Genomic DNA, 10,939 nt, shown 5'->3' on the forward strand with positions numbered 1-10,939 from the left:
ATGTTGTCCCACGACTACGAGCTATAGCCAGTTTATACATTTTTGGATTACCTATACTCTGTAAGGATAAGGATGACGGATGCTGACAAGTTGTAGTATCTCGCTGGCCACGGGAATATTATTAACGTTACACCTCATTACAAGGTTTTAATGGGTGCATGCCTATTTCTTTCCCCTGCTCCAGCATTTGGAAGGTTGATTGGGTTGTACGTGGAAAGATAGTGCTGAGACTATGGATCATCTTGTCCTTCGTTTCTCAGTTGCAAGAAATTCGTTACGTTCTGTTATCCGCAACAGCAAGCAGAAATGCAGGAATATGATCCAATTATTAGTAGTCTCATTTTCCTTTTTTTATTACCATCTAGCAAGATCTTGTAATGGTTCAGTGAAAATTTGGCAGTAACTTTCTGGTATTTCTAATGTATACTCTCTCCGTACTAAAATTACCTAGAAAGAAAGAGAGAAGCAACCTTGTGTGTCGCTGGTGACTCAGTGACTTTTCAGATTCCAGCACATAAAGATTTATTCCTGACAACACAAGATAACATAGTTGCCAGGTAGCCACAGAATTGCCAATCCCCTGAATAGGAAAAATAGAGGGGAAAATAACATCAGACACTGAAATACGAATAAAACTAACAACTTGCTCGATTGAATGACGACATACCCTCCATGCTAAAATTCTAGCTTCTGTAGAAAGATCTGACAAACTCCATGGAGTTTCTGCTTGAAAATCATCAAGAGCAGGCTGACTGGCATTGCAAGTTTCCAATGTACCACAGAATATGTATAACAATTTCATGAGCCTCTGGAATCTCGATGGTGAAAAGTGAATCCCAAGGTTTGGCACTTGAATTGAGATGCGCATTGATGGGTAACTTGGGTGGGGCACTATAATCTGCAATTCAAAGATGCATAGGTATGAAATAATAAGCAACATATCTAATCAAAATGAACCGGAGTAAAACTTGTACACCAAATAATATAAAAATTAACAAGCAGGAGAGGAATGTGGCAAATTACCTGATCAACAAGTACAGCCATTCCACACCTATCTATCAGAGAATAGCAATTCTCAACATTGTCAGGGGTAGGAGATAAAAGCAGGTGATTATCATAATCTGGTACATCCAAAGTGCAACTTTGACGGTCAGAACCGCAATCCACAAAAAAGGCAGCAATATCTCTTCCAGTTATAAAAAACCGAGAATATAAGTTCTGCCTCTGTTCATCATGCTGACTATCCTGCAATGATTAATATATCATTTCAGGTAATGCAAATCAATCAGGCACAATTTGGAAAGATCATTAGAAAAAAAGGCATACCTTGGTGTGCAGCGTGAAATGACCAAAATCCAAAAGAAAATGGCTATCACATTTGGAAGAGCCACAAGTTCTGATAGGAACTCTTACTTTTGGAGCGTCTAAGTCGATATCAAGAGCAAACCTGAAACAGGATCAGTAAACATAAGAGCAATGTAAAAAAATTACTCAGTTGCTTTACTCTATACAGAGTATAAAAAAAGAAAAAATAGAAATAGAAAACCTGAAACAGGATCAGTATTCCGTATACATAAAGCATACTAACCTGCTTTGTTCTTCTAATACCATTTGAAATTGCTCCTGTGCTCTACGAGTCACTTGCTCAATTTTCATCTGCTCTTAAAAATGAATGATAAAAGATTAGTGAACGAGTATAGTGTCGTATTAAACGCATCTCATTAAAAAATACTAACAATGATGATATCATTACCTGCAAAGCAGTTGCAGTTTCCAACGTGACAGTAGGACTAACTGCATTACTCCTTTTCACAAATTCTAAAAATCGATGAAAGCTTTCCATCAAAACCTGCAACGAGAAAAGATTCAGGAAGCTCCATGTCATAAGGAAGGTGAACAAAAGAAGAGAGGAAGAACACAAAGAAAATCAAAACTGAGCCTTAAGGATCCATGCATGTACCATTTCAAGATGATAGTAATGTGAACTAGGTTTCACTCTCTCTCTCTCTCTCTCTCTCTCTCTTTTCTTTTTCTTCTTCTTTTTTAATAAAGAGATGATTGTATTAAGAGGGGAGAAGAAAAACAAGGACGTTGGTCAAGAAGACTGACCAAAATACAGAAATCAAACAAAAGATTGAGGATCTCTCTCTCTCTCTCTCTCTATATATATATATATATGTGTGTGTGTGTGTGTGTGTGTGTGTTCAAAGATTGGACAATCACCGTGACGTGGCAGGGAGAAATTGTAGCCGACAGCCTCCAGTCAACATTCTCTCCAACTGGACAGTGTACAAAGCTAGCAGCTAGTGCATTCACCTTCTGCTCACTACAGACACTCTGCCAAAAGAAAAAAGGGCAGGAAGAAAAAGATGAGTAACTTAAAAACAAGATGCAATGGCGCAACATAGCATCATATTGATTCTGTGTCAGATTAATATCAGAAATTCACATGTAAGAAAAGGAGAGGAGGGAGATTAAGTGCTGTTAAAATAAAAATTTAAAACCACTTCAAAATAAAGAAATTCACTAAATTTAGAAAATATTCACATCAAAACAGTTACGATTCACACTAACATTCTCCCGTCACCAACTTAAAATCTGTTACTGCTAAATCAAATTCTGACATTTATATGGAAACAAACCTGGGCAAGCGAGCCTTCAGGTGCAGATAAACCATAGAATTTTAAGGACACATCACAGTAGGTACTTCGATTTTTAAACTTGGTTGAGACTTGAAGTTGCTCAAATCTACAACACACAACTTCCGTTTGATTTATATCAATGATCCTAGCAGCTGCTTGACCAACAGACACAGTTACCAAAAACCGGATCATATTCTGCACGTCTTTTCCTGAATGTGCTTCTTCTGGCTGATAACTCAGCAACTTATGGATTGCCTGCCATTCCTCTTTAGTCAGTCTTTCTTCCACTAACTGTGACCCCTCGGAAGCATCTACAATGGCAGAATCTTCAGCAGGTGTACGCCTGAGGGAAAAAAAAGTGGCACTACACAAATTGAGAGGTGTACGTGGATAAAGCTACATGCAGAGCTTTCATAAATATAGAGGTCAAAACAATTTAAGCACAGCCGTGACCCAGAAACAATCATAGAACACAGAGATCGTAATGGAGCAGTTCCGAGTCCTGACTAACCACATAAATGAAAACCAGCTTTGATTCTGGAATGACCTCTGTTCAGCTGCTTCCTTGCTTTTAACAGATTCTACCTTTGCATGTGCAAGTAACCTACATAATACATGCCCAATATCCAATGAGTACAATATCATATATTGAATGTTTCTAGACTGTATTTATTAACATACAAATGTTACAGGAACAGGGTAAGCATTCCCTTCAGCAAATAAACCCAGAAATTTTTTTTAAGAAGAAACAATAGAATTTTATTAACACAATGTAGGAATTACAACAAGTGGATAAGAAATCCACCAACTAGAAAAACTAGCTAAGACCCTTCAAGTAGGACTACTTTACTAGTAACTAAGCTGAGCCAACTTCATTTTACAGCTGCTAACACATCCATCACTATATAAGAAAGGGAATAAACCCTGAACTCATCCAAAACTGATGCCCAGTATCTAACTCTACCCCATTGTTCCTCTCCTTCTACTCCCTTATAATCCTAAAAAAATTCTTCTATTACCCTCCAACCAAATGTTCCAAACAACTGCCAACACCAAACAGCCCCGCAAAGCTTTAGCTTTCCTCTCCTTTCCTAAAGCCTCGACCTTGGGGCTTAGAAGCTCAAAACATCCCTTTGGAATAACCCAACCAGCTCTAACTTCCTTGAACAATTTCCACCACAGCTGTATCAAGTAAGAACAGTGGAGAAAAATATGATTAACACTCTCCTCCTCTGATTTACACAAACTGCACCACTGAGGAGAAATGCAAATGAAAGGCCTTCGCTTTTTAACTTGATCATAGGTGTTGACCTTCCCAATAGCCACTAACAAAGCAAGAACTTTGACTTTTGGAGAGCTTTTTTCCAAATCTGAGAATTGGGTGGAAAATGTTGCACAGTTCCATTGTTGCACAAGGAGCCATAGGATTTGCAAGTGAACGATCCTGACCCATCTAGTTTCCACCTTCTAATATCTGCTCTTGATTGAATCAAACAAACATCTTCCACCTTCTCTAATAACCCAGCCGCCTCTGCTATCTCCAGCTCATTCAATTTTTGACTGAAATTGAAATTCCAACTCAATGGCTGAAGAGAAGAATCCACAAAACTTGAAATGCTCTGGTCATGCTTTCTCGATAACAAGAATAATCCAGGATACTGCTTTTTCAACGGTCCACCCTCCAAGCAACCATCCTCCCAAAACCTCACCCTCTCCTCATTGCCCACCTCAAACTTGCAACACTCTAGGAAAGAAGAAAGACCAGATGAAATATCTAATCAAGGACTACGACTTAAACCACACAGCGAAGGGCTTGCGTCCCACCCATTAGCCTCCATCCTGCACTTGCTCCTTATCACATTGTGCCGGAGAGAATTTGATTCCTTTGGGAATCTCCACAACCACTTAGTGAGTCAAGCTTTATTCCATTTGCTCAAATTCTCCACACCTAAACCCCCTTCCTCCTTACTTCTGATCACTACCTCCCACTTAACTAAATGGTTTTTCTTTCCTTCCTCTACCCCTTCCCAAGGAAACCCTTTCATTAGTTTTTCCAGCCGACCAATCACCCCACAAAGAAGTTTGAACAAAGACATGTAATGAATTGGCATACTTCTCAGCACAGCTTGAATCAAAGTTAATCTACCACCTCTGCATAAAAACGCCTTCTTCCAACTTTGAAGTCCTTTTTCCACCTTCTCTATAAGCCCGGCAAATATATAGCCCAAATATGTAGACATGCTAAAAATTTATAAATCCTCAGGAAATCCTCTTGTGCGTCTTTAATACTTGCTCCATGGAAAGGAAAGTTGTTTAAATTGCACATTCTATGGTTCACATATCTTGGAATACATAAAAAAAGCAAGACAAAATTGCACTGTCCCCATTGAAACCTACACTGACATTCAAAGGTAACATCTGGATTGAAGACAAAATTCAATACCTTCTTGAGTCTAACTAATTTAAAGCGACAAATGTAAGTAATTCCCCACGGATTCCAAGATTACATTCCAAGTTTAATCAAACATAATAATCCTATTGCTTTGGCATTTTATTCCAACTAATTTAAGAGAATAAAAGCTAATCACTTTGTAAATTCCATATGCCAAATGGGTTCAAATTGCTACTCCATACACTTCACCTAAATAATAGAATCCAAATCCAACCCAAATTCAACTGTGGTTCCTTTGAACCCGATATAATAACCGTGAGGTGTAAGGCCAAGTTTAATACAGAATTTATGCATCCCCTAAACCCTACAATCAGTTTTAATAAATAGTAATGAAGTCAAAAGGTTTACCTCCATAAAAGAATTACTTTAGGATCCAGATCTCTCTCAATTTCTCTAATTTCTGCATTCTTAACATTTGACAAGTGTTGCAGTGAACCGGCGTACAACTGAATGTAACGGCGACGAAGCTGACAAAGATCTCGAATGCGGTCCCATGAGAATCGGTAACTGATTCAGGAAAACAAGTGTGAAGTCAGAACCAACACGGGAAATTCATAAAAGTACATCACCAATTTGCAATATACATCCAAAAGCATGTGGTCAGAAGTTTCCCTGAATATTTGAAAAGTTAAACACAACGTTCAACTCAATTCCAGTATTTTTTTTTTTTATAAAATTTAAGGGAATATTTTAAAAATAAGAACAGGAATTAAGCTGACAAAAAGGCCTTGAATTAAGACAATCTACGAGGCCGTAAACAGGCATACAAACATAGACCATAAAAGAGGAAGAGTGTAGCATATACATATATATTACCACATTTTCTTCTGCTGCAGGGATGCTTTAGCAGCATAATGCCACCACAAATACGGACCCTCTGAAACTGGCACCACAGGTCTCAGATGGGAAACAACAACATAAGTCTTGTATCTTGAAACAACTTCTAAGAGTTTTATCCAATCATAATATTGGGCCTAAAAAAACCAGTGGTAATGAGTTATAGCACTCCAGCTGCATACCAAGAAAGTACGAAAAAAGACAAATTTTCTGGGTTGTCGAAAACAGAAAACTAACACCTCAACTCTCCTCAGGGAGCTAAGAAAAGCAATTTTACTCGATACTTATATATTAGAAGAAAACACTGAGAGAGGGAGAAGAGAGGGAGAGGAATACGGGGATACTACAATGTGAAAGAGATCCTCCAAAGAAATTTCATTGCATTTTCTTAACTCCGACCAAGAAAGAATTAAAAATATAAATCTCAATATTTGCTTCTCAATGGCGGAACACGAGAGAGGACGAATGAAAATAATACAGGGAAAATATAAGACATTTTAAGGGGAACGCATTATGCACCTCAATTACAGTCAAAGAAACATCACTCAGCACGAGGGAAGCCTTCTCAAACGGAACCTCTGAATCATTTCTTTCTTGATCTCCAATGCGGTGATATTTTAAAACTCCATTTATAGGTGACACCAAATACTTGCGATTCGCAGCAGCAGCTGGTTCATTTATACCATCTTCAAAGATCTAGTACACATTGATGCAAAGAAAAGAGTAAAGCAGAACTTTTAGGCAGTATATAGATTAGGTTAGGCCAGACAATGTTACCAAAAGTAGACGCTTTAATATAGCAGAGTACAGTGGGTAGTAATACTGCAGCATAAGAACAAACCTGAATCCATTCCTCAGGAGTAAGATCTTCCCATCCCTTATCTATCTTCCAAGGAACACTACCAGAATCATGGTACATAGCAAGCCTCTCAAGTTGCAAGGACTGTCACAAGGAGATTATTTGTATCCAACATAAGATTATCAAATTTACATGTAAAAGCATAAAACATACAAATAAATACGAAAATCACAAAACACAACGAACATTGTTACAATTATCAAAGCAATCCTACAAAGTAGGGCGTCCTTGTCTAAACATTTCAAGGATGTTTGATATAGTGTGATTTGTCTTGACTGATCCATTACTTGTGCAAAAGTGTCACTACTGGTTTTTGGTTTATTCAGTTGGCCTATGATGTGGCTTTGCTTGTTTTGTTAGATGGCTTAGTATTGACATAAATCAAAGCAGTCCAGAAAATTATAAAGATAGTGATCGAAGACAAGCATTCTCGCAAAAACCCGGATCCTAAAGAATAAAAGACAATGCTAACCTTCCGCAACTTATCAAGTGCACCACTGGTGTCAAATGTTTCATTCCCTTGCTCATCCATAGTAACAGCAGCCAGCTTGGCTAAAGTAACACCCGAACAAAATGGATGTCCTGGATTGCTACAAAACAATAGAACCAAACAAATTCCAAGCTAAGATTGATAAAATTTGTCTGGAGAGCAAAAAAGTAGAAATAAACTGGGTACATACAAAACAAATAGAAGATTTCAGACTTCAAAAGAAGCTGAGGAAGTTACCAACCTGGTTGAATCCTCATATCTAACATGTACATTGCTAATTGATATCTTCAGATTTCCGATAATAGTAGCAATGAGGGAACCTAGCCATGAATTCCCAGGAGGTGGCTGCAAAATAGTCAGCTGTCAACTGAACTGCTAAATTTTGTACCCAAGAATGAGAAATGAATTACACCATCTATTTCACTTAATAGACAAAGAGGATGTGTTAATTCAATCGAGTTTGTATGCAATGGGTGTTAGCACAAAGTACTACTTTGATTTTAGTGTTACGAGAACTTCCCTGGATAAAGCCTTCAGTTTTTGAGTTAGATGCTTATTTGTAACATATTTAACAAATCCATCATGTCAAACATATGTGAATTTCCTAGCAAGCACCACATGATTTCCTTCCCCATCACTACTTTCATGACAGATATCTACTTCATATATTTCAACATCACCCAACTCCATATATATCCCAATCAAAAAAAGACAACCAACATTACTTTGACAAATGTTTTGGTTATGAAAAGGGAAAAACAAATCAAAAGTGCATGCCACCAAGAATGATCTTGTTTGTGGCTTTGCAAAAAGCCTATTATGAGCTATGTGGCCTCACTAAAAATTGCTTGAGCCAAAAAAGGCCATGTTTTTATGTTTCATGTAGGGAAAATGAAAAAAGCCAGATCCAAGTAATACGTGGCAAAAAGCCTATTTTAATTATTAAGCAAGATGTAATGTAAGAGGAGAGCTACTACTACAGAAAGGGTTAAGGATGCATAACAAATTTAACCAACAATAGATGCCCAACGTAAAATAGTAATAAAATTAAGAATCATACACTTCCTAGCTTTGACTTCGACATTGCTTCAAGGGTTGCTGCCTCTGTTTCCTGCACACAATATACAAATTTTTTTTTTTTGCCACTTTTACCAGTTTTTTATGAGAAACACACATTTTACTTCTAAAAGAACTATTACGGTGGTATGAAAGAGATGTCCATAAAAACCATATTAGCAGCCTAAAAAAATTAGATAGAGCAAACATAGACACATTTGCATTTTACCTCAATCTGTTGAAGTTTGGCTTCAAACAGTTTTTCCCTGTCCTCCTACACAACAAAATTAGTAACAATCAATAATTTAATGATGATAGTAATGTAAAACAAGATCATCTTAATACATAAGAAAAGACACCTCCAACAGTGTGCAATTGAAATATAAGTTTTTCCACTATACGGACATCACCGTACCTTGAGATTCTGGCCATCAGTAAGTGGATAAGCAAGAATGAATACACGGTCAATGAGAACAATGACAGGTTCTTTGCCTAAACTTTTCCAGGGAACCTACAAGGAAAGAGGAAAATAGGAACATTGAAAAGAAAAGTGAACATACTATCAGCAGTAATTAAGAACCAAATCCCAGCCAGGGGAAGGTTTGGAGCCACTTGATACCTTTAATGTAATGGTACCAATAAAACCAGCTTTCACAGTGACTGGAAGTTTCAGTGAATTTAAGGCCTCTGCCTTCAATTTCAAATCTTTGAGAACAACATCACCTGTTAATTGAGGATATATAAGAGTATCAGCGAGTCATTATATTATCAAACACTGCAGTTGGGTACATATTGCAAATACGCTAAGCACGTTGCTTAAAAGTTTCACAAACATAATGGTAAGCTAGTAATCTTAAAAACTTAGGTAGGAAGGACAAGAAAATACAGAGAACATGACCACTTAAGTCATAAACAAACCTTGCCAGACACTGATTCTTAAAGCTTCAACTGAGAGTCCATGGACATATTCCCCCAAATATCTTCGAAGCAAATGCAGAACCTACCAATAAAACATTACAAGTTATCATTTCATCTAGAGCTGCTAGATATGAATAAACATGCATGTCTGTTAATGTTACGTAATCCTTTTTCATATGGTAAACATAACTTTGTTATAGAGAAAGAACTACATGCATGAACAAGATTTTCATCTCATCTACCATAGACTTTGGAATACAGATTCTTTGAGACAAAAGCGGTTGTAAGTGATTCCCTTATATGGCAAAGGGTCAGATTTGGGACTTCCCATGCCAATGATTTCACAGATACCCCTTTCTTCTGCTGAATATGAACTGGAAGACTATTGCTTCTTAGGCAGTCAGTGAATTTCTTGCTTGGTCCAGTTGAGTCTGGTTAATTAATTGTATATCTGATAGCTGTATCAATTGACCGCTGCAGGCGTTATTCACATTGTTTCAGTGTATTGAATGTCATCCGACATTATAACTTTGCTTTGTTTTTAATGATTTTATGTTTCTTTTTAGAAAATGTGCAATGTCCAGAAGAACAATTAGGTCGCTACAAACTATAAAAAGCCAAATTACGAGTACTTCGAAACTTGGAACTTAGAATGCTCACTACAAACCATCGAAATTCTCAACATGCACGCACTAGTTTATCTTAACCAGAGGAACAAAACATTCCAAAGAAACCGGTTTGGCAAATTCACACGGCGAACAGTTTCAAGTGCAATATTACTGAGCTCTATGAATAATCACAAAGATATACACTATATATACACACTACACCTTCCCTAACATCAGAAAAACAGAAAAATTCATAGATACAGTAATAACGATCCAACAAAGCCAGTAACCAAAGGGCATTCATCAAATTTCAACAATTAAACAAGCTAAACCGATCAAACAGAGCTGTAATACAGTCAAATTCATGGCGTAAACCATAAAAATCGGGAAGAAAGGAACGAAGAGCCTTACGTATGCTTCGAACATGGTAGGGAATCGGACCGCCGCTAACCGGACACGATCGGCCGGAGATCACGACCTAAACAATGCGCAAACTGAGTGTGATCGGCGTCCGAGCACTACCATTGACGTCGGTCGAATTAGGATTTGCCAGCTGAAACGCTCAGAGAGAGAGAGAGAGAGAGAGAGAAGCGAGCGGTCTGAAAGGACCAGTGTGGACAATCTTACGTAGGAACCAGAAGCGGTAAACCGACGTGTGAACGTTTCTATATATATATATATATATATATGCTTTCTGGTGATGGTCCTGCTTTCAGGTGTTTTCATTTTTCTTTTTTTTTTCCTTTTTTTTTGGATATTATGTTTTTGTTTTCTTTTCTGAATTTACGTGGTGTGGTGGGTCGTACGACAAGTTCAGGTGCGTTTTGGTTGTCTTTTTGCTACGAAAATTAATAACTGCTTCCATTTTTTGGAAATATTCTGAAAAATGAAATAAATGATGTGCATTATTTTTATTTTTTATTTTTTGAATAAATGATATTATCTACCTAAGAGAAAAGAGGATCGATTTCCTCATAATGGGCCAACAATAATATAGTTCAAATTCGTCTTTATCGAGAATCAAATAAAAATGAATACCATTAGACCATAGTATCAAGTGACATAATATTCATTACT

General features: G+C 37.3%; 1 protein-coding gene across 4 annotated transcripts in view; it reads right to left on the reverse strand.

Annotated features, from left to right (window-relative positions):
• LOC137736847 (uncharacterized) overlaps positions 1-10,525 on the reverse strand; it is a 31,228-nt gene extending 20,703 nt beyond the window's left edge. For all 4 annotated transcript variants that reach the window (XR_015954727.1, XR_015954725.1, XR_015954726.1 and 1 more), the window contains exons 1-21: positions 10,274-10,525; positions 9,255-9,336; positions 8,956-9,059; positions 8,752-8,847; positions 8,566-8,610; positions 8,341-8,391; positions 7,522-7,625; positions 7,263-7,380; positions 6,773-6,874; positions 6,451-6,627; positions 5,911-6,068; positions 5,443-5,601; positions 3,154-3,246; positions 2,643-2,985; positions 2,224-2,337; positions 1,754-1,849; positions 1,589-1,656; positions 1,327-1,447; positions 1,024-1,245; positions 668-898; positions 471-580 (exon numbers count right to left, since the gene is read on the reverse strand). Coding sequence is in view for 1 of the 4 variants with exons in the window: in XM_088682463.1 (XP_088538589.1) it covers positions 471-580; positions 668-898; positions 1,024-1,245; positions 1,327-1,447; positions 1,589-1,656; positions 1,754-1,849; positions 2,224-2,337; positions 2,643-2,985; positions 3,154-3,246; positions 5,443-5,601; positions 5,911-6,068; positions 6,451-6,627; positions 6,773-6,874; positions 7,263-7,380; positions 7,522-7,625; positions 8,341-8,391; positions 8,566-8,610; positions 8,752-8,847; positions 8,956-9,059; positions 9,255-9,336; positions 10,274-10,288 (2,609 nt within the window). In the remaining 3 variants the exon portion in view is untranslated. The remainder of the gene's footprint in view (positions 1-470; positions 581-667; positions 899-1,023; positions 1,246-1,326; positions 1,448-1,588; positions 1,657-1,753; positions 1,850-2,223; positions 2,338-2,642; positions 2,986-3,153; positions 3,247-5,442; positions 5,602-5,910; positions 6,069-6,450; positions 6,628-6,772; positions 6,875-7,262; positions 7,381-7,521; positions 7,626-8,340; positions 8,392-8,565; positions 8,611-8,751; positions 8,848-8,955; positions 9,060-9,254; positions 9,337-10,273) is intronic.
• Positions 10,526-10,939: the final 414 nt, after the last annotated feature.

The sequence above is a fragment of the Pyrus communis genome, chromosome 13 (assembly GCF_041283825.1).
Source record: "Pyrus communis isolate YQ-2024b chromosome 13, ASM4128382v1, whole genome shotgun sequence".
NCBI classification, from domain to species: Eukaryota; Viridiplantae; Streptophyta; class Magnoliopsida; order Rosales; family Rosaceae; genus Pyrus; species Pyrus communis.